Source organism: Ovis aries, chromosome 3 (genome assembly GCF_016772045.2).
Source record: "Ovis aries strain OAR_USU_Benz2616 breed Rambouillet chromosome 3, ARS-UI_Ramb_v3.0, whole genome shotgun sequence".
NCBI classification, from domain to species: domain Eukaryota; kingdom Metazoa; phylum Chordata; class Mammalia; order Artiodactyla; family Bovidae; genus Ovis; species Ovis aries.
The window spans coordinates 204299340-204322508 of NC_056056.1; the positions used below are offsets into that span (position 1 = coordinate 204299340).

Below are 23169 nucleotides of genomic sequence, written 5' to 3' on the forward strand. Positions count from 1 at the left end.
AGTGGAACATAAGCCTTATCATGTGAGGATCATGCTTATCATGTTTTATGCTAACTTTCCAGTACATAAAAATCGGTCTACAGGAGAGTTTATATAAAAGATATTCTAATGATTAATTGGATTTAAAAAACTACGTGAAAGCTGGAAATAAGTGAAAATTAAACTCTTCACAAAATCTGCAGGTCACATGGATTTCCTGGTTCTGTTTCCTCAACATTTAATTGCTTCTACACAAATCTACACAATCTCAATTCCAGTTTCTGCATTAGACAGAGCAGACAAATAGGTTCCAAAGCATTAAGTGACTCAAATTCAGTGTACATTTAATATTGTTCTTTAAGGGTATTGATATGTCTGAGCACACTTCTCTAGGTAGTTATCCAAGGAATTAGGCTGATCAGAAGTTGGTCATATTTAACATGTGGATTTGGATGATTGCATGGAGTTTTCTCCATTCAAGAAAGCTGGGAGAAAAAAAAAACATAGGGAGGGCAGTCCCTGAGGAGAGTATTGGGGATGGGCCTAAAATATTGCACAAATTTTTCACTTAAATAACATTGTTCAGGTTTTGATCACCTTGCCACAACCAAAGGTAAGGGAGGCTGGGAAATGTGCTCACTCTCTAGCCCAGAAATAAGAGAAGGACATGGAATTGAGGACATGGACGTGGGAGAGCCTTTAGTCACATTTCACTTGAAATAGCAACACATTACTGTAAAAGGAAAGAAGTTCCTCCCTTTAGAAGCATGGTGTATCTTCTTCATGTCATTTTGATAATATGCACACACCCTTACATCAGTCTTGAGTTTTTTTTTCTATTTCTTCATAAATTCCAAAAGATTCAAGTTCACACTTCATATTTATATCTTCATAAAGTCATAGCTGACTCTGTACTATAGTACTTGTAGCCTCCTAATGTATATTTCCAGCCTAACTTGCTTACAGTTTTTAACTTAACTGCTATGATATTCTGTACTAATATTTCTAGCTATATTTCCTGGCACTTGGGTGTGCAATTTGAACTATGAATAACTTCCTTACATTATTTCTGTGTGTGTGTGTGTGTGTGTGTGTTAGTCACTCAGTTGTGTATGACTCTTTGTGACCCCATGGACTGTAGCCCGCCAGCCTCCTCTGTCAGTGGGACTTCCCAGGCAATAATATTGGAGTGGGTTGCCATTTCCTTCTCCAGGGGATCTTCTCAACCCAGGAATTGAATCCAGGTCTCCCACATTGCAGGTGGATTCTTTACTGTTTGAACCACCACATTATTTCTATAAATGAAATTAAATCAACAAAATACTTTATAGGTAGAAGGATCTTATTGATGAGTGACAAATAAAGGCTGAGTTATATAATATTTTCTATCAATTACTATTCAAAATCTAAAATATTTGCATTCAAATATGCAGCTCACAGGGCTTCCCAGGTGGTGCTAGTGTTAAAGAACCCGTCTGCCAATGGAGGAGACATAAGAGACGTGGGTTCAGTCTCTGGGTCAGGAAGATCCTCTGGAGGAGAGCATGGCATCCCACTCCAGTATTCTTGCCTGGAGAATCCCATTACCAGAGGAACTTGGTGGGCTACAGTCCATTAGTTTGCAAAGAGTTGGACATGACTGAAGTGACTTAGCACACACTCAGCACATGTGGCTCAGAGGAGACGAAAGTACAAATTAGTGGAAACCAGTTTGTTTTATTTTTACATGTTTACATACTGACTTCATCGTTTTAGTCATTTTCAGAAATGGGAAACTGCACTGGTGTCAAGGATAAGTGGACATCATTAATGGTTACTATAGAAATTATATTGTAACAGTGTAAGTCATAAGAAAGATATTCATGAAGCTTTGTATCTGTTACAGAATTATTTGGTTTAACACTGAAATTTCAGTATAAGTAAAATAAGCTACTCTTTTAGTGAAGATCTGAAACTATATCAAAGCAGAATTTTGGCTGTACTTTCTGGAATTATGATGAACATTTTAACGAAGGCATCACAAATGGATTTCAGTCCGCAGCTGTTTGATCATAAAGTTTTCAGTGAAGCACAATATCACAATTTCATCAAAATGTGAACTGGAATTGAGGTCTCTTTCTGGCAGGGGCAACTCGTCTTAGGATTGCCGAGAAATGGGCTCACTGGATGGATAAACTGTAAACTGCAAGTGGATCAAGAATGAGAATGTCTCATCAGCGGATTTCATCCTTTTCTGCTCGGCTGTGGCCAGATTCATTCAACTGTGGGTAATTTACAGTGGGGCTTTTTCCACATGTGTATGCTACCAGAGTGGAGAAATAGCTCCAGAAAGAATGAAGAGGATGAGCCAAAGTGAAAACAATGCCCAGTTGTGGATGTGTCTGCTGATGAAACTAAAGTCCAGTGCTGTAAAGAACAAGATTATATAGGAACCTGGAATGTTAGGCCCATGAATCAAGGTAAATTGCAAGTGGTCAAACAGGAGATTGCAAGAGTGAACATCGACATTTTAGAAATCAGTGAACGAAAATGGACCAGAATGGGCAAATTTAATTCAGATGACCATTATATCTATTAATGTGGGTAAGAATTCCTTAGGAAAAATGAAGTAGCCTTCATAGTCAACAGAAGAGTCTGAAATGCAGTACTTGGGTGCAACCTCAAAAACAACAAAATGATCTGTTTCCAAGGCAACATTCAATAGCAGAGCAATCCAAGTCTATGACCCAACCATTAATGCTGAAGAAGCTGAAATTGAACGATTCTATGAAGACCTATGAGACCTTCTAGAACTAAACCCCTCAAAAGATATTGTTTTCATCATTGGGGACTAGAATGTAAAAGTAGGAAGTCAAAAGATACCTGGAGTAATGAGCAAGTTTGGACTTGGCGTACAAAATGAGGCAAGGCAAAGGCCAGCGAGTTTTACAAAGAGAACCCATTGGTCATAGCAAACACCCTCTTCCAACAACACAAGAGATGACTCTACACATGGACATCACCAGATGATCAATACCAAAATCATATTGATTATATTCTTTGCAGCCAAAGATGGAGAAGCTCTATATGGTCAGCAAAAACAAGACCAGGAGCTGACTGTGGCTCAGACCATGAACTTCTTATTGCCAAATTCAGACTTAAATTGAAGAAAGTAGGGAAAACCACTAGGCCATTCAAGTATGACCTAAATCAAATCCCTTATGATTATAAAGGTGAAGTGACAAATAGATTCAAGGGATTAGATCTGATAGAGTGCCTGAAGAACAATGGACAGAAGTTCGTAACATTGTTCAGGAGTTCAGCTCAGTTCGTTCAGTCGCTCAGTCAAGTCCGACTCTTTGCAACCCCACGGACTTCAGCATGCCAGGCTTCCCTGTCCATCACCAAATTCCAGAGCTTGCTCAAAGCATTCTTTGTAGTCCAACTCTCACATCCATATATGACTACTGGAAAAACCACAGCTTTAACTAGATGGACCTTTGTCAGCAAAGTAATGTCTCTGTTTTTTAATATGCTGTCTAGGTTGGTCATAACTTTTCTTCCAAGGAGCAAGTGTCTGTTAACTTCATGGCTGCAGTTACCATCTGCAGTGACTTTGAAGCCCCAAAAAGCAAAGTCTGATACTGTTTCCACTGTTTCCCCAACTATTTGCCATGAAGTGATGGGACCAGATGCCATGATCTTAGTTTTCTGAATGTTGAGCTTTAAGCCAACGTTTTCACTCTCCTCTTTCACTTTCATCAAGAGGCTCTTTAGTTTTCTTTGCTTTCTGCCATAAGGGTAGTGTCATTTGCATATCTGAGGTTATTGATATTTCTCCTGGCAATCTTGATTCCAGCTTGTGCTTCTTCCAGCCCAGCATTTCTCATGATGTAGTCTGCATATAAATTCAATAAGCAGGGTGACCATATACAGACTTGACATACTCTTTTACCTATTTGGAACCAGTCTGTTGTTCCATGTCCCATTCTAACTGTTGCTTCTTGACCTGCATACAAATTTCTCAGAAAGCAGGTCAGGTAGTCTGATATTCCAATCTCTTGAAGAATTTTCCACAGTTTATTGTGATCCACACAGTCAAAGGCTTTGGAATAGTCAATAAAGCAGAAGTAGATGTTTTTCTGGAACTCTCCTGCTTTATTGATGGTCCAGAGGATGTTGACAATTTGATCTCTGGTTCCTCTGCATTTTCTAAATCCAGCTTGAACATCTGGAAGTTCATGGTTCATGTGTTGTTGAAGCCTGGCTTGGGGAATCTTGAGCATTACTTTGCTAGTGTGGGAGATGAGTGCAGTTATAGTAATTTGAGCACTCTTTGGCATTGCCTTTCTTTGGGAACAAAATGAAAACCGACCTTTACCAGTCCTGTGTCCACTGCTGAGTTTTCCAAATTTGCTGGCATATTGAATGCAGCACTTTCACAGCATCATCTTTTAGAATTTTAAATAGCTACACTGGAATTCCATCATCTCCACTAGTTTTGTTCATAGTGATGTTTCCTAAGGCCCACTTGACTTCACATTCCAGGATGTCTGGCTCCAGGTCACACCATCGTGGTTATCTGGGTCATGAAGATCTTTTTTGTATAGTTCTTCTCTGTATTGTTGCCACCTCTTTTTAATATCTTCTGCTTCTGTTATGTCCATACCATTTCTATCCTTTATTGTGCCCATCTTTGCATGAAATGTTCTCTTGGTATCTCTAATTTTCTTGAAGATATCTTTAGTCTTTCCCATTCTATTGTCTTCCTCTATTTCTTTGCGTTTATCACTGAGGAAGGCTTTCTTATCTCTCCTGCTATTCTCTGGAACTCTGCATTCAAATGGATATATATTTTCCTTTTCTCTTTTGCCTTTTGCATCCTTTCTTTTCTCCATTATTTGTAAGGCCCCTTCAGAGAGCCAGTTTGCCTTTTTGCATTTCTTTTTCTTTTCTTTTCTTTTGCATTTCTTTTCTTGATCACTATCTCCTGTACAATGGCATGAACCTCCCTCCATAGTTCTTCAGGCACTCTGTCTACCTGATCTAATTCCTTGATTCTATTCTCACTTCCACTGTATAATTGTAAGGGATTTGATTTAGGTCATACCTGAATGGTCTAGTGGTTTTCCCTACTTTCTTCAAGTTAAGTCTGAATTCAGCAAAAAAAAAAAATTCATTATCTGACTCACAGTCAGCTCCCGGTCTTGTTTTTGTATTGGTTATCAACAACCAATTTTTACTGTGTGTTGTTTTCCTGGGGTCCCCAAGAAAATCTTAGATGTTTTTGATAAGAAACTCATGAATTCTTTCTTTGTAAATCTGGCATGTGTATTGAGTTTTAAAATTTTACTCACCAACAACTAAATTTGTTGAACACAAACTATGGGGAGGTTAAATAGGGAAAAGTTGCAACACAATATGTTTTTATTTGCATGCTGGCAAATGAGAATTATTATTTTGTTTCAACATCAGGTGAGAGATAACCCGTCCCACAAATGTGAGTGCAAGGACACAGAGTGCATGAAGAGAAGTCAATATGAGCTGTTAAGTAAGTAAGTAAGTAAAGTCACTCAGTCGTGTTCGACTCTTTGTGATGCCATGGACTGCAGCCCATCAGGTTCCTCAGTCCGTGGGATTCTCCAGGCAAGAATACTGGAATGGGTTGCCATTTCCCTCTCCAGAGGATCTTCCCGACCCAGGGATCAAACCCAGGTCTCCCGCATTTAAGGCAGATGCTTTAACCTCTGAGCCACCAGGGAAGCCCTATGAGCTGTTAGGTAATAGCAATTATTACATCAAGACAGTACTGAGCTCTTTCATTTACATATGCTGATACTTTCCTGCTTGACATTGGTCACAGAAGTTAAAAGAAGCAAGAACTTCACTGCACATCTCCAAATCAGCTGCACAAAGAATTTAAGGTCAGAATATTGAAGGACTCATTACAGTGATATTAGACTTGGCTTTTTTTTTTTTTCATAGACATGATAACTCTACTATCAACCATTTTTTCCATCCTAGTAATAATACAATTTATTCTGAGAAATTTTGCCAATGGCTTTTTAGCCCTGGTGAGCTGCATTGACTGGGTTAAGAGACAAAAGATCTCCTCAATTGATGTGATTGTCACTGCTATGGCAGTCTCCAGAATTGTTTTGCTCTGTGTAATGTTAATACATTGGTATTATATTTTGCTTCATCCAGCTTTATATGGTTTTAAAATAAGAACTATTGTTCATGTTGCCTGGACAATAAGCAATCATTATAGCACCTGGCTTGCTACTAGCCTCAGTATATTTTATTTGTTGAAGATAGCCAATTTCTCCAGCCTAACTTTTCTTCACCTGAATTGAGAGTTAAAAGTGTAGTCCTCATGATGCTTCTGGGAACTTCATTCATTTTGGTTTTACAAGTTGTAGTTAAAAGTATAAGTGGGACTATGCAGAGAAGTGAATTTGAAAGAAACTTCACACAGAAGACCAAACTGAGGGATATTTTATGGCTTTCACATGTGACCCTGCTCATTCTAGGAAACCTCACACCCTTTACTATGTCCTTAATATCTTTTCTGCTACCAATCTCTTCCCTGTGGAATATCTCAGGAAGATGCAGCTCAATGGCAAAGGATTCCAAGTTCCCAGGACCAAGATCCATACAAAAGCCATGCAAACTGTTATCTCCTTTCTCTTGCTATTTGCCTTTTACTTTCTGGTTCTAATCATATCAATCTGGAGTCCTAAAAAGTTGCATGAGGAACCGTTTCTCTTGCTTTTCCCAACAGTTGAAGTCATCTATCCTTCAGTCCACTCATTTATCCTGATTTGGGGAAACAGAAAGTTAACACAGGCCTTTCTATTGTTTCTGAGGCAGCTGGGGTGCTGGCTGAAAGACAGGAAATAGGTGGGCATCATGTGTCTTCTATCAAAAAATGAATGGATGGAGTCTGTCACGTTTTATACTTTCTACTCCTTTCTTAATTCTGTATGTCATTGAGTAATACCCACAGGTTTACCTAGAAAAGTTTTTCACCAAAGCTTATCACAAAGAGTGTATTTGGATGTGTGTTTAAGAAAAATGGTGTTTACTTTACCATTAACTAAGATTTTTCATGTAAGCAATATAATTTTACAAAATATTGTGCAGTTGATCAGGATGATGAAGCAGTGTTTTTCACATACATCCATTGTTTGGATGGTAACGACTCTGATTTTAAATTACACACTGAGGGGGTATGGATGTCAGATTTGGACTATAAAGTAAGCTGAGCACTGAAGAACTGATGCTTCTGAACTGTGGTGTTGGAGAAGATTCCTGAGATTCCCTTGGACTTCAAGGAGATCCAACCAGTCCATCCTAAAGGAAATCAACCCTGAATATTCACTGGAAGGACTGACGCTGAAGCTGAAACTCTAATACTTTGGCCACCTGATGGGAAGAGCCGACTCATTTGAAAAGACCCTGATGCTGGGAAAGATTGAAGGCAGGAGGAGAAGGGGATAACAGAAGATGAGATCGTTGAATGGCATCACCAACTCGATGGACATGAGTTTGAGTAAGCTCTGGGAGTTGATGATGGACAGGGAAGCCTGGCGTGTGCAGTCCTTGGGGTCGCAAAGAGTCGGACATGACTGAGCAACTGAAGTGAACTGAACTGATGTATGTTTGGGATAGATATTATCTCATCATGGTTCTTACTTCATAGTCAATAGAAATTAGAAATGTTGTTAGGAAAGGAGAACCACCTTAAATTAAAAAATAATAAACATTTTGTGTATATTATATATTTGTGTAATAAATTTCAATGAAGAATATCAGATTTTTATAAGTAGGCTAAAACCTCAGAAAAAAATGAAGTCCTACCATAGGGGTGAGCTTCCCTGGTAGGTCAGACAGTAAAGAATCTGTCTGCAATGGAAAGAGACCCACGTTTGATCCCTGGGTCGGGAAAATCACCTGGAGAAGGAAACAGCAACCCACTCCAGTATTCTTGGCTGGAGAATTCCATGGACAGAGGATCCTGGCAGGCCCCAGCCCATGACTGAGTCAGACATGACTGAGTGACTAACACTTCCATGATAGGGGTGAAGAAGGAAAAAATAATCATCACTTGTTTTTAATGCTGTAGCGTTATCACACTCAGTTAGGAAAATCACTTGTTACAATTTTTGTATTATGATTAAAACTATATAATGAAATGTTAATACATGTAATATGTAATAAAAATTTTGTACCTTAAAGAATTTTTGTACTGTGTATCAGGATACATATATAGGAATGTCGCTGTCATTATTCTGAGTAACTAGAATTAAGACATCACCTGGATTTCCATCATTGGTAAGATGGATATAATAGAATGCTGGTATAAAAGAATGCCATACAGCAATGAAATAAAAAGTAGAGCTACATGATATCAATAGAATATATATAACAAAAAATCAACAAATTAGAGCTATATAGATAATAATGCACATTGGAAATTGAGGAGAAATATCAAGATTAAAAATTCACTGGAATTCCAGACATACAAAGTTAAAAAATAAGTCAACTGGATAGTTTTTGAAGCATTACATTAGTGACAAAACTCTGAAGTAAAACAAGTTAATGATTACTGTAACAATTGGGAGTGTATGGAAGGTGGAGAGAGAAGAGAAATAATATCAATAGAAAGGAATATATGAGGGAGGGTCTAGATACCTGGCAAAATTCTGTATTATGAATCAAATGTGAAAGGGGTATTAACACTACAATTTTTTTTTTATTCCTATGCATTTGTGTTTCCTTTTAATCTCTATAGGTATTATGTTTTGCAATAATGAATATGTGTAGAAAGCAGAAAAAGAAATTATTAAAAATAATATTAACCTGAAACCACATATGCTCATAGATACCACTGTAATTAGAGTTCTTTTTGAGTAAAGAGAAATACAGGGTTATGGTAGTATGAAGCCTGAGTTAAAATTTAAAAATAATTTTAATTAATAGAAAAAAAGGAAGACATGATACAAGAATTATAAATCCACATTATTTGTGCCTTTTAAAAAATTATTAATTTTAATTGAAGGCTAATTGCTCCACAATATTGTGGTGGTTTCTGCCAAGCATCAGCATGAATCAGCCATAGGTATACATGTGTTCTCTCCTTTTTGAACCTCCCATTAAACTTCCACCTCCCATTAAAATCTCAAATTCAAGATATCTTAGTTTTCCTAGACATTTTTGTTTTTTCATATATCCACTCACTCCCAGGTGGTGCTAGTGGCAAAGAATCTACCTGCCAATGCAGGAGATTCAAGAGACATGGATTCAGTCCCTGGGTTGGGAAGATCCCCTAGAGTAAGGAATGGCAACCCACTCCCATATTCTTGCCTGGAAAAATCCCACGGACAGAGGAGCCTGATGGGCTACAGTTCATGGTGTTGCAGAAAGCTGGACACAACTGAGCACACACAGACACCATGCACCTTTTGAGTGCAAAATTTAGTGAATTTCCTATGAACTAAACCTAGATATAGAAATATGATAGTTTATCTTAAAATTAAATAACAACTTTCTGCTTCCATCCATAATCAATCACACACTAAGAATGTGTGTGTATGTGTATGCACACGTGTGTTGATGCATATGTTTTTGTTGTTATAAATGTTTTAGTTCCTTGTTAGAGAAAAAAAGACATAGAAAGGTAAACTTGTTAAAACTCAATACACATTCAGTGGAATGTTTGAAAATGTTTGTGCATATGTTGTTGTACTTTGACTGCTTAATAAATTACCTAGATTTAATCACAGTAGCTAGAAATATAAATAAGCAGGTGAGAGAACTTAGCTTGCTAATGATGGTTTTAAAATATGAAATGAAGATTGTATAGTGTATTATTGTATGTATATCTTCATTTCCATATGAAAATTCAATAAAAACAAAGTACTTTTTGAGGTAACTTTAGCCATAATTGTCAGAATGCAAGTAAAGGAAAATAACAGCAAGTAAATCATTAGAGTATGTCAGTTTGACATTGTTCTTGATGACACAGTAGGTAATGATAGTCTTTCATTCTAGCTCAGATGCTGAGCATGATTAAAGTACCTAATAGGAAAAATTGGCTAGTGTTCACCTGTCACAGTGAATTTTGCCACTTTGAAAACTGGATGATATCACATCTATCAGTGTTCTCCCATTTCACTGCTGTTATCGTCATCATCATGAGCTATGTCATTTAGTGATGCTTATAAATGTAATTTGGACAATATCTACGTAATTTCCTAAAGATTAACATTATCTTAGCCTAGTGAAGAGAAAAATTTAAGTCAAAATAAGTATATTTATAAATTAAATTTTTTAGTTTAAATGTATTACTTGCACAAATTATTTCATTTACTAAATTAAATTCCTTTAATAAAAAAGATAAAGTAAATAACCTTTACAAGCAAGCTCTTAACAGAGGGCTTTAGAGTGTACTCCAGTATTCTTGCCTGAAGAATCCCATGGACAAGAGGGCTACGGTCCACAGGGTCGCAAAGAGTTGGACATGACCGAAACGATTGAGCACGCGTAGGATACATATAGGATGGTTTCACTGTCATTGATGTACTGTAGTTTGCTCATTTGAATGGTATTTTGAGATCAAGTTTTGTTCCTTGACTTTCCCCATAATGACAGACAAGCTGTTATCTGAGAAAAGTTACTCACATTATCTCTAGTAAATGAGGTTTTTGAGAAGCAAATATGATGTCAAAGACAAGAATATTCGTAATATATAGGGATATATCTAGCAAATACTGATTACTATTATTATAATCATCAGAAGGAAGATTATTCTGGTAAAAATAGCATGTTTCCTTTAAACTTCAATTACTGAGATTCACTTGTAGGAAGTTATTTTTAATTTATGAATTATTTTCAATTGCCTACCTTCTTTCACCTAGACCACGTTGAATTATTGTTACTTTTTATGTGTTTTCTTCTTTGGTTCTACAGTCAATTGAGGCTGCTGGTTACAAAGATGATGATAAAATTCCCAAAATCACAATTTTAATTCTGAAAAATGGCTCTTAGAAACTCCTACTTGGGGGTTTTCATGCTTTTTAAAATTATTTTAGGGAACTCAGAGGTGAAACTTTGGTAGAGGATCTTTCTTGGTAACCATTTAAGTAAACCAAATTCTATTCTTTCACACATATTATAACGAAAGATTATATCAGATTTACAATAAAAGAAGAAATAGTCACTCTTGTTGGCAGGAAAATCACATACTAAGTCATTTTAAAGAAATCAAACTGTTTTTCACAATGTTAGCTGAAGACCAGTGTGATAATAGAAGCTGGCATTTATTGAAATGGAAAGGAAACCACAATAAAAACAAAAAAGTACTTCAAAACTATTAGTTTTCAACCCATTAATCATCAGCAGCGGTATTTGGGATGGGAGCTTTTTTTGCTCAGAAGAAATGTGAAGCACAAAAGATAAGGACTCTATTTTTTTTAATCTATGAAATTCATAGTTGGCATTTGGGGAAATGCATTGATTGGAATAATGAACTGAACCAACTGGGAAAACACTGGAAACTCAACTTCATTAACCTCATTCTCACCAGCTTACCCATAACTAGGATATGTTTCTTAATCTTAGTACTGATTGATTAATATCTACTTCGATGCTCTATGCAGAGCTACATAACACTGGTCAAACTGGGAAAAATAATGTTCAATTTTGTATAATGATCCACCACTTGAGTGTCTTGTTTGACATATGCCTCAGCATCTTCTCTTTCCTGAAGATAGCTACTTTTTCCCATCCTCTTATTCTGTGGTTAACGTGGCAGTTTTTGTAATTTCAAGGCAGGCTCAGAAAGTATTTCAATTTAGTTTCCTAAAATGAGAGCTAGAACTCATAGTGCATGGTTTCAGGAATAGAACTCAGTTCCTGGGTGACTAAAAATAGTAGCAATTGTCCAATATTGCCCACTTATTCAGCTCTCTAATGTCCACCCTTTATTCCACATGTAAAATTTACAAAAAGATCCTGATTCTGTCTAAAAAAAAAAAAAGTTTCCAACACTATATTAGGTGTCTTTTTTACATTACAAATCACCTCAAGATCTTAACGATTATCCTAATAACATAGAGCATAGCTATGATCAAGCTTGATCAAATCATTCAAGCTTTCACTGTGCATCCTCTGCATTGGGTTTCAAAATTTTCCTCACTAACAACAAAAGTCAATGAATACAAATGATGAAGAGGTAGACAGGGAAAATTTTGTAACACGATGAGTCCTTATTTGCATCTGGCAAATGAGAATTCATATTTTACTTCAAAGTCACTTATGAAGTAATCCATCCCATAGTAGGGCACAAAGTGTATGAAGAGAGCTAATTTGAGCTGCTAGGGAATAGCAGTGTTTTTCATCGAGATGTCATTGAGCTCTTCCAATATTATTTCCTGGTGCTTTTCTGCTTGACATTCATCACAGAGTTTGAAAGAAATAAGAACTTCACTGCACAACCATAAATCAACTTCATAAAGAATTTAAGGTCAGAATATTGAAGGAATCGCAACCGTGACATTAGACTTGGATTTTTTCAGACATGACAACTTTAGTATCGAGCATTCTTTCCATTCTACTGGTGACAGAATTTGTTTTGGGAAATTTTGTGAATGGTTTCATAGCACTGGTGAACTGCAATGACTGGGTCAGGAAACAAAAGATCTCCTCAGCTGATGGGATTCTCACTGCTCTGGCAGTCTGCAGAATTGTTTTGCTCTGGACAATATTAATAAATTGGTATGCAACTATGTATAATCCAGCTCTATATAGTTTAAGAATTGTTATCCGTGTTGCCTGGACAGTAAGCAACCATTTTAGTAACTGGCTTGCTACTAGCCTCAGTATATTTTATTTGTTCAAGATAGCTAATTTCTCCAGCTTAATTTTTCTTCACCTGAAGTGGAGAGTTAAAAGTGTAGTTCTCATGATGATGTTGGGGACTTCATTGATTTTGTTTTTTCAGGTTGCAGTGTTAGGTATAGATGAAACTATTCAGACAAGCGAATATGAAAGAAACATCACTGAGAAGACCAAATTGAGGGACTTTTTACACCTTTCAAATATGACCCTGCTCACACTAACAAACTTCATACCCTTCAGTATGTCCCTGACATCTTTTCTGCTGCTAATCTTTTTCCTGTGGAAACATCTCAGGAAGATGCAGCTCAACGGCCAAAGATCCCAAGATCCCAGCACCAAGGTCCACATAAAAGCCATGCAAACTGTCATCTCCTTTCTTTTCCTGTTTGCCACTTACATCCTGACTGTAATTTTAACAATTTGGAATTCTAATGAGCTGCGGAAGGAACCGGTCCAAATGCTTTTGCAGGCCCTTGCAATCACCTATCCTTCAATGCACTCATTTATCCTGGTTTGGACAAACAGGAACTTAACACAGACCTTTCCGTCATTTCTATGGCAGCCAAGATGCTGGCTAAAAGTAAAAGGAACTAGGTAGAGACATATGTCTTCTCGCAGAAAATTAAAGGATGAAGTCTGTTACAGTTTACACTTTCTTCTGCTTTTTGAAAAAATGTGTTATAATTGAGTAAATATCCAAAGGTTTACCTAGAAAAGTCTTTTACCTGAGCTAATAACAAAAAGTGTCTTTGTGTATGTTTATGAAAGATACAAGAAAGATGATAAAATTGCATTCATGCATTCTAAGTGACTTCATTCATGTCCGACTCATTGAGACCCTGTGGACTGTAGCCTGTCAGGCTCCTCTGTCTCTGGATTTTCCAGGCAAGAATATTGGAAGGGGTTGCCATTTCCTTCTCCAGGGGATCTTTCCGACCCACAGATTGAATCCTGGTCTCCCGTGTCTCCTGAAATGGCAAGTGGGTTCTTTACCATTAGCACCATCTAGGAAGCCCTGGTAATAATATTACCATACTATTAACCAATATATTTCAGATAAGCATTCTAACTGTACAAAATATTATGTGACATTCTTCAGAATTATGAAGCAATGTGTGTTTCACCTACATATTCTATGTTATCACCTTCCAATTGAAAAATTTATAATCTACAGTTATGAATTTTAAAGAACTGACAACTTAGGAATTCATCATTATTTTCCACTCTAACTAGCACCACAGTGTGTTTAGATTCTATTGTTTGAGCTTCCAATTGTTTGGATGGTAATGACCTTCAATTCTAGATCACACATTGAAGATATATATTTGAGATAGATGTTACTCCATCATCACTTACTTCCATCCATCACTTACTTTATGGTTATTCGAGAGTAATTAGTAACATTGTTAGGAAAAGATGCCTAAAATAAAATTCAAGAATAACAGTCATATTTAGATAAATTTTACATATGTGTACAATCAACTCTATAGAGGACTATTATATTTAATACACAGACAAGCTTAGAAAAAAATCAGTTCTGTTATATGGATGAAGAAGAAAATATTAATCATTGCTTGTTTTCAGTGCTGGTATATTTCCACATGCAGTAAGGAAAGTCACCTTTTATAATTTTTAACTAAGAAGACATGTTGAAATGGAGATCTGATGTCAGATTATTCATTTTCCCACTAAACCACCTGGGGTTTCTTCTTCCATTTTGCTACCTAAAAATTCCTTTTAACCTTGAGACAAGAAGACACAGATCTTCCCTATCTTAAAAATGCATTCCGTATAAGAAAAGTAAAGAATTTTGCTATATGATTGAATGGCTTTTCTGCATGTATTAAAGTAGTATCTATGCTGTCTATGTAATAATTATAGGAAATGTCTTCAAGATCTGTTTTATAACAATCTCATGGAAAATGATGAAATAGAAAAAGTGTATTGACATGGTATTGATAACAATTTTCACTAAAGGAAAGAAATGTATAATGTTGCTCAACAACTGAATTTACATGTCTACATTAATTCTTAGTTGTGAAATTATAACAACATGATCTAAACTTAGAGTAGTGAGTGAAGTGAGTGAAGTGGCTCAGTCGTGTCCGACTCTTTGCGACCCCATGGACTGTGGCCTACCAGGCTCCTCCGTCCATGGGGTTTTCCAAATAAGAATACTGGAGTGATTGCCATTTCCTTCTCCAGGAGATCTTTCCGACCCAGGGATTGAACCCGGGTCTCCCGCATTGTAGGCAGACGCTTTATGGTCTAAGCCAAAATTAAGATAAATAATTTCCATAGTGCTTGTTCACTGTGACTTATTAATCCACACTGACTTACTCATTCTTTTTAATTATCTCTCTGTCCTAGGAAAATGTAAACCCTACAATGTGAGGATCATGTCTATCCTGTTTCCTACCCCATCCTTGGACATAAAAAAAGTCCATAGAAGAGTTCATCCAAATGATATTCTTGTCACTAAATGGATGAATAAACTATGAGGGCTGAAAACCAATGAAAATGAAACTGATCACAAACTCTGCAGGTCTCATGGATTTCCTAGTTATCTTTCCTCACCATTCAATTGCCTCTACAAAATCTTCAGTCTCAATTCCAGTTTCTGAATTAGACTGAATAGACAAACTGTTGCCACAAATAGGCTCTCAAGCATGAAGTGACTGAAACACAGTGCACATTTCGTTTTTGAAGAGTGCTGGTATGTCCAAGCGGCCTTCTTTAGGCAGTTGAATAACAGGAATCGGGCCGACCAAGTTTACCATTTTTATCATGCTGTTTCTTAGATTGCTTGGGATTATTTCCATACAAGAAAGCTGGGAGAAAAAGGCGTGGGGGCATATGCTCCATGGAGAAGTTTTTGGAATGGGCCTAAAAAGAATGGACATAATTTTCACTTGCATGGCATTGTTCAGATTTTGATCAGCTTACCATGACCATCTGTTAGGGGAGAGGGAAATGTGGTCACTCTCTAGCCCAGAACGAAGAACATGGATTGAGATGGTGGAAGCGGGAGTGCACTTAGTTATATTTCAATCAAAATAGCAACAAGTCACTGTAAAAGAAAAGAAATGTCTCCATTAAGAAGCATGGTGTAGCTTGTTCATGTCATTTTGATAATATCTACATGCCCTTATATCTGTCTTGAGTTCTTTTTTCTATTTCTTCATCAGCTGCAAAGAATTCAAGTTCACTCTACATGCTTATATCTTCATCAACTCATAGCTGATTGTGCACTGTAGCACTTGTAGCTTCTTCCTGTATTTTGCCTGTCTATTCTGTTTGTAATTTCTGACTTAGCTAGTATAATGTTCTGTTCTAATGTTTCTAGTTATTTTTCCTAGGACTTAGGTATGAAATGTGAACTATTCATAATTTCTTTATTCCTATAAATTATATAGAATCAACAGAATTCTTGACAGAAGGATCCTTGTTGATGAATGGTGAATAAAGTCTGAGCTATACAATTTTTTTCTAGCAATTCCTACTCAAAATTCAAAATATTTGCATTCAAATATATGACTCAGGGGAGATGAAAGCCCAAATTAGTGGAAACCAGTTCTCTCATATTTGTGTGTTTACATAGCTGAATCATCCTTTTAGTCTTAGCAAAAATAGGAAATTGCATCTGGCATCAAGGATAAATGCATATTATTAATGTTTACTGTGGAAATTATATAGCTACTGACTGAAAGCCATAAAAAAGGTATTCATGAAGCTTTGTATCTGTTAACAGGACCATTTGAAGTGGCACTGGAAATACAGTATAAGTAGAATAGACTACTCTTTCTATGAATATCTTCACAATTAAATCATATTGCAGAATTTTGACTGTTCTTTTTGAAATTATGATGAAAACAGTAAAGAAAGCATCATTAATGTTTGTAAGTCTACAACTGTTTTACTCTAAAGCTGTCAGTGAAGTACAATAAGGGAAATATTTTAATACAAATGTCAGTTGGAAAGAAGGGCTCTTTTTCACTAGTGGCAACAGGAGAACTCATCTTAGGAGTGCTGAATGGGTCAAGAATAGGAAAGTCTCATCAGCTAGTTTCATCCTTACCTGCTTAGCTGTGGGCAGAAAAATTAAAATGTGGGTAACACTATTGGGTTCATTTACAGTGGGGCTATTTTCACATCTGTGTGCTACTAGCAAACTAGCAAAGATGATTAATCTTTTTGGGGCACTGATGAATCACTTGGAGATGAACAGAGATCATTCTGACATTTTTGAGATTGCATGCTGCGAAAGTGCTGCACTCAATATGCCAGCAAATTTGGAAAACTCAGCAGTAGTCACAGGACTGGAAAAGGTCAGTTTTCATTCCAATCCCAAAGAAAGGCAATGCCAGAGAATGCTCAAACTACCACACAATGGCACTTATCTCACATACTAGTAAAGTAATGCTCAAAATTCTCCAAGCCAGGCTTCAGCAATATGTGAACCGTGAACTTCCTGATGTTCAAGCTGGTTTTAGAAATGGCAGAGGAACCAGAGATCAAATTGCCAACATCCGCTGGATCATGGAAAAAGCAAGAGAGTTCCAGAAAAACATCTATTTCTGCTTTATTGACTATGCCAAAACCTTTGACTGTGTGGATCACAATCAACTGTGGAAAATTCTGAAAGAGATGGGAATACAGACCACCTGACCTGCCTCTTGAGAAATCTGTATGCAGGCCAGGAAGCAACAGTTAGAACTGGACATGGAACAACAGACTGGTTCCAAATAGGAAAAGGAGTACGTCAAGGCTGTATATTGTCATTCTGCTTATTTAATTTATATGCAGAGTACATCATGAGAAATGCTGGACTGGAAGAATCACAAGCTGGAATCAAGGTTGCTGGGAGAAATATCAATAACCTCAGATATGCAGATGACACCACCCTTATGGCAGAAAGTAAAGAGGAACTAAAAAGCTTTTTGATGAAAGTGAAAGAGGAGAGTGAAAAAGTTGGTTTAAAGCTCAAAATTCAGAAAATGAAGATCATGGCATCTGGTCCCATCACTTCATGAGAAATAGGTGGAGAAACCGTGGAAACAGTATCAGACTTTATTTTTTTGGGCTTCAAAATCACTGCAGATGGTGATTGCAGCCATGAAATTCAAAGACGCTTCCTCCTTGAAAGAAAAGTTATGACCAACCTAGATAGCATATTCAAAAGCAGAGACATTACTTTGCTAAAGTCCATCTAGTCAAGGCTATGGTTTCCCCAGTGGTCATGTATGGATGTGAGAGTTCGACTGTGAAGAAGGCTGAGCGCCAAAGAATTGATGCTTTTGAACTGAGGTGTTGGAGAAGACTCTTGAGAGTCCTTTGGACTGTAAGGAAATCCAACCAGTCCATCCTGAAGGAGATCAGCCCTGGGATTTCTTTGGAGGGAATGATGCTAAAGCTGAAACTGCAGTACTTTGGTCACCTCATGCGAAGAGCTGACTCATTGGAAAAGACTCTGATGCTGGGAGGGATTGGGGGCTGGAGGAGAAGGGGATGACAGAGGATGAGATGGCTGGATGGCGTCACTGACTCGATGCACTTGAGTCTGAGTGAACTCCAGGGCTTGGTGATGGACAGGGAGGCCTGCGTGCTGCAGTTCACGGGGTCGCAAAGAGTCGGACACGACTGAGTGACTGAACTGAACTGAACTCCATTTCGGACTCTTTTGTTGACCATGATGGCTACCCCATTTCTTCTGAGGGATTCCTGCCCGCAGTAGTAGATATAGTGGTCATCTGAGTTAAATTCACCCATTCCAGTCCATTTTAGTTCGCTGATTCCTAGAATGTCCACGTTCACTCTTGCCATCTCTTGTTTGACCACTTCCAATTTGCCTTGATTCATGGACCTGAAATTCCAGGTTTCTATGCAATATTTCTGTTTACAGCATTGGGCCTTACTTCTATCAGTCACCAGTCACATCCACAGCTGGGTACTGTTTTGCTTTGGTTCCATCCCTTCATTCTTTCTGGAGTTATTTCTCCACTGATCTCCAGTAGCATATTAGGCCCCTACTGACCTGGGGAGTACCTGTTTCAGTATCCTATCATTTTGCCTCTTCATACTGTTCATGGGGTTCTCAAGGCCAGAATACTGAAGTGGTTTGCCATTCCTTTCTCCAGTGGACCACATTCTGTCAGCCCTCTCCACCATGACCCACCTGCTTGGGAGGCCCCACAGGGCATGGCTTAGTGTCATTGAGTTAGACAAGGCTATGGTCCTAGTGTGATTAGATTGACTAGTTTTCTGTGAGTTTCAGTGTGTCTTCCCTCTAATGCCCTCTTGCAACACCTACCATCTTACTTCTATTTCTCTTACCTTGGGCGTGGGGTATCACTTCACGGCTGCTTCAGCAAGGCACAGCCATTGCTCCTTACCTTGGATGAGGGGTATCTCCTCACTGCCACCCTTCCTGACCTTCAACGTGGGATGACTCCTCTCGGCCCTCCTTTGCCCACGGTGCCACTGCTCCTTGGATGTGGGGTAGCTCCTCCCTGCCGCCACCCCTGACCTCAGATGTGGGATAGCTCCTCTTGGCTATTCCTGCACCATCGCAGCCTGGCACCCTCAGCCACTGCCCCTGACCTCAGACGTGGGGTAACTCCTCTTGGCCGCTGCCCTTTGGGCATGGGGTCCTCCTAGCTTCTGCCCCTGACCTCGGACGTGGGGTAGCTCTTCTCAGCCACGCTTAGTGCACCAGTAGCAGCCACCTAGTAATACTGAAGAAGCTGAAGTTGAACGGTTCTGTGAAGACCTACAGGACCTTTTAGAACTAACACCCCAAAAAGATGTCCTTTTCATTATAGGGGACTGGAATGCAAAAGTAGGAAGTCAAGAAACACCTGGAGCAACAGGCAAATTTGGCCTTGGAATGCGGAATGAAGCAGGGCAAAGACTAATAGAGTTTTGCCAAGAAAATGCACTGGTCATAGCAAACACCCTCTTCCAACAACACAAGAGAAGACTACACATGGACATCACCAGATGGTCAACACCGAAATCAGATTGATTATATTCTTTGCAGCCAAAGATGGAGAAGCTCTATACAGTCAACAAAAAGAAGACCAGGAGCTGACTGTGGCTCAGATCATGAACCCCTTATTGCCAAATTCAGACTCAAATTGAAGAAAGTAGGGGAAACCACTAGACCATTCAGGTATGACGTAAATCAAATCCCTTACAATGATACAGTGGAAGTGAGAAATAGATTTAAGGGCCTAGATCTGATATGTAGAGTGCCTGATGAACTATGGACAGAGGTTCCTTACATTGTACAGGAGACAGGGATCAAGAGCATCCACATGGAAAAGAAATGCAAAAAAGCAAAATGGCTGTCTGGGGAGGCCTTACAAATAGCTGTGAAAAGAAGAGAAGTGAGAAAAAAGAAGAGGAAAGATATAAGCATCTGAATGCAGAGTTCCAAAGTATAGCAAGAAGAGATAAGAAAGCCTTCTTCAGCGACCAATGCAAAGAAATAGAGGAAAACAACAGAATGAGAAAGACTAGAGATCTCTTCAAGAAAATTAGAGATACCAACGGAACATTTCATGCAGAGATGGGCTCGATAAAGGACAGAAATGGTATGGACCTAACAGAAGCAGAATATATTAAGAAGAGGTGGCAAGAATACATGGAAGAACTGTACAAAAAAGATCTTCATGACCCAGATAATCATGATGATGTGATCACTTATCTAGAACCAGACATCTTGGAAAGTGAAGTCAAGTGGGCCTTAGAAAGCATCACTATGAACAAAGCTAGTGGAGGTGATGGACTTCCAATTGAGCTCTTTCAAATCCTGAAAGATGATGCTGTGAAAGTGCTGCACTCAATATGCCAGCAAATTTGGAAAACTCAGCAATGGCCACAGGACTGGAAAAGGTCAGTTTTCATTACAATTCCAAAGAAAGGAAAAGCCAAAGAATGCTCAAACTACTGCACAATTGCATTCATCTCACATGCTAGTAAAGTAATGCTCAAAATTCTCCAAGCCAAGCTTCAGCAATACGTGAACCATGAACTTCCTGATGTTCAAGCTGGTTTTAGAAAAGGCAGAGGAACCAGAGATCAAATTGCCAACATCCACTGGATCATGGAAAAAGCAAGAGAGTTCCAGAAAAACATCTATTTCTGCTTTATTGACTATGCCAAAGCCTTTGACTGTGTGGATCACAATCAACTGTGGAAAATTCTGAAAGATGGGAATACCAGACCACCTAACCTGCCTCTTGAGAAATCTGTATGCAGGCCAGGAAGCAACAGTTAGAACTGGATATAGAACAACAGACTGGTTCCAAATAGGAAAAGGAGTTTGTCAAGGCTGTATATTGTCACCCTGCTTATTTAACTTCTATGCAGAGTACATCATGAGAAGTGCTGGACTGGAAGAATCACAAGCTGGAATCAAGATTTCAGGGAGAAATATCAATAACCTCAGATATGCAGATGACACCACCCTTATGGCAGAAAGTGAAGAGGAGCTAAAAAGTCTCTTGATGAAAGTGAAAGAGGAGAGCGAAAAAGTTGGCTTAAAGCTCAACATTCAGAAAATGAATATCATGGCATCTGGTCCCATCACTTCATGGCAAATAGATGGGGAAACTGTGGAAACAGTATCAGACTTTATTTTTTTGGGCTTCAAAATCACTGCAGATGGTGATTGCAGCCATGAAATTCAAAGACGCTTCCTCCTTGGAAGAAATGTTATGATCAACCTAGATAGTATATTCAAAAGCAGAGACATTACTTTGCCGACTAAGGTCCGTCTAGTCAAGGCTATGGTTTTCCAGTGGTCATGTATGGATGTGAGAGTTGGAATGTGAAGAAGGCTGAGCACCAAAGAATTGATGCTTTTGAACTGTGGTATTGAAGAAGACTCTTGAGAGTCCCTTGGACTGCAAGGAAATCCAACCAGTCCATCCTAAAGGAGATCAGTCCTGGGTGTTCATTGGAAGGACTGATGCTGAAGCTGAAACTTCAATACTTTGGCCACCTCATGTGAAGAGTTGACTCACTGGAAAAGACTCTGATGCTAGGAAGGATTGGGGGCAGGAGTAGAAGGGGTTGACAGAGGATGAGATGGCTGGATGGCATCACCAACTCGATGGACATGAGTTTGAGTGAACTCTCGGAGTTGGTGATGGACAGGGAGGCCTGGCGTGCTGTGATTCATGGGGTCACAAAGAGTTGGACACGACTGAGCGACTGAACTGATGTGTCTTCTGGTCCTTAGTCAAATGATATTGCTGATTATGATGATGATTATAAAATTTCATGCCTGCATTCAGTTTTCCACAACAATTTAAATTCTGCAAATGACTCTTTAAACATAGAGTTTTTCATGCCTTTTTTGTGCATTTCAGGGAATTTTCACTCAGCAGAAATGTGAAGCGCACAGGATAAGGTCTTTTTAGTTTTTTTTTTTTTTTAATGTATGAAGTTCATAATAGGCTTGTGGAAATGGATTGATGGGAATAATGAACTGAACCAACTGGGTAAGACACTGGAAAATCAACTTCATTACCCCCATTCTCACCAGTTTATCCATAAACAGAATGTGTTTTTAATCATGGTACTGATGGATTAATTTCTATAGTGTTCATTGCAGATCTACATAACTTTGGTCAAGCTGGAAAACTTATAATTCTGTTTTGCATTATGATCAACCACTTGAGTGTCTGGTTTGAAATCTGCCTCAGCATCTACTCTTTCTTGAAGACAGCTACTTTTCCCATTCTATTTTTCTTTGTTTGAAGTGGCAGGCTTTCAAGGCAGACTGGGCACGTATTTCAGTTTAGTTTCCTAAAATAAGAGATAGATCTCATAGTGCATGTCTTCAGGAATAGGATTCAGTCCCCAGGTGACTGAAAGTAATAACAGTTGTACAATATTGCCCACTTATTCAGCGTCCATGTTCACCCTTAACTCCACATTTAAAATTTACAAAACGTCCCTGATTCCATCTAGGAAAGACAGTTTCCATCACTATATTAGATGTCTATCTTGCATTACATATAACCTCAAGATCCTAGTGATTATGATCCTAGTGATGTTGAATGTAGTTACAACCAAGCTTCATCTAATGGTCTAAGCTTTCACAGCATATACTACATAGTGGGTTTTAAAATTTTCCTTACTAACAACTAAAGTTGATGAACACAAATTATGGAGAGGTTAGACAAGAGAAATCTGCACAATGATAAGTCCTTATTTGCATGCTAGCAAATCAGAATTCATAGTTTACTTCAACATCAGTTAAGAAGTAATCCATCCCATTTCAAGGCCACAGAGAAT

The 23169-nt window shown here is 38.2% G+C and overlaps 1 protein-coding gene and 1 pseudogene across 1 annotated transcript; both read left to right on the top strand.

The window, feature by feature from the left end:
* The first annotated feature begins 5945 nt into the window (after window positions 1–5945).
* Window positions 5946–6861, top strand: LOC101114601 (taste receptor type 2 member 31-like; annotated as a pseudogene).
* Window positions 6862–12541: 5680 nt separating this feature from the next.
* LOC101121003 (taste receptor type 2 member 31-like) lies at window positions 12542–13459 on the top strand. Its single transcript, XM_012175351.4, has one exon. The coding sequence runs from the start codon at window positions 12542–12544 to the stop codon at window positions 13457–13459; it is 918 nt and encodes a 305-aa protein (XP_012030741.3).
* Window positions 13460–23169: the final 9710 nt, after the last annotated feature.

What these genes read in the sequence shown, in the direction of transcription:
- LOC101121003 (XM_012175351.4), top strand. Translation starts at nt 12,542, where the DNA reads ATGACAACTTTAGTATCGAGCATTCTTTCCATTCTACTGGTGACAGAA.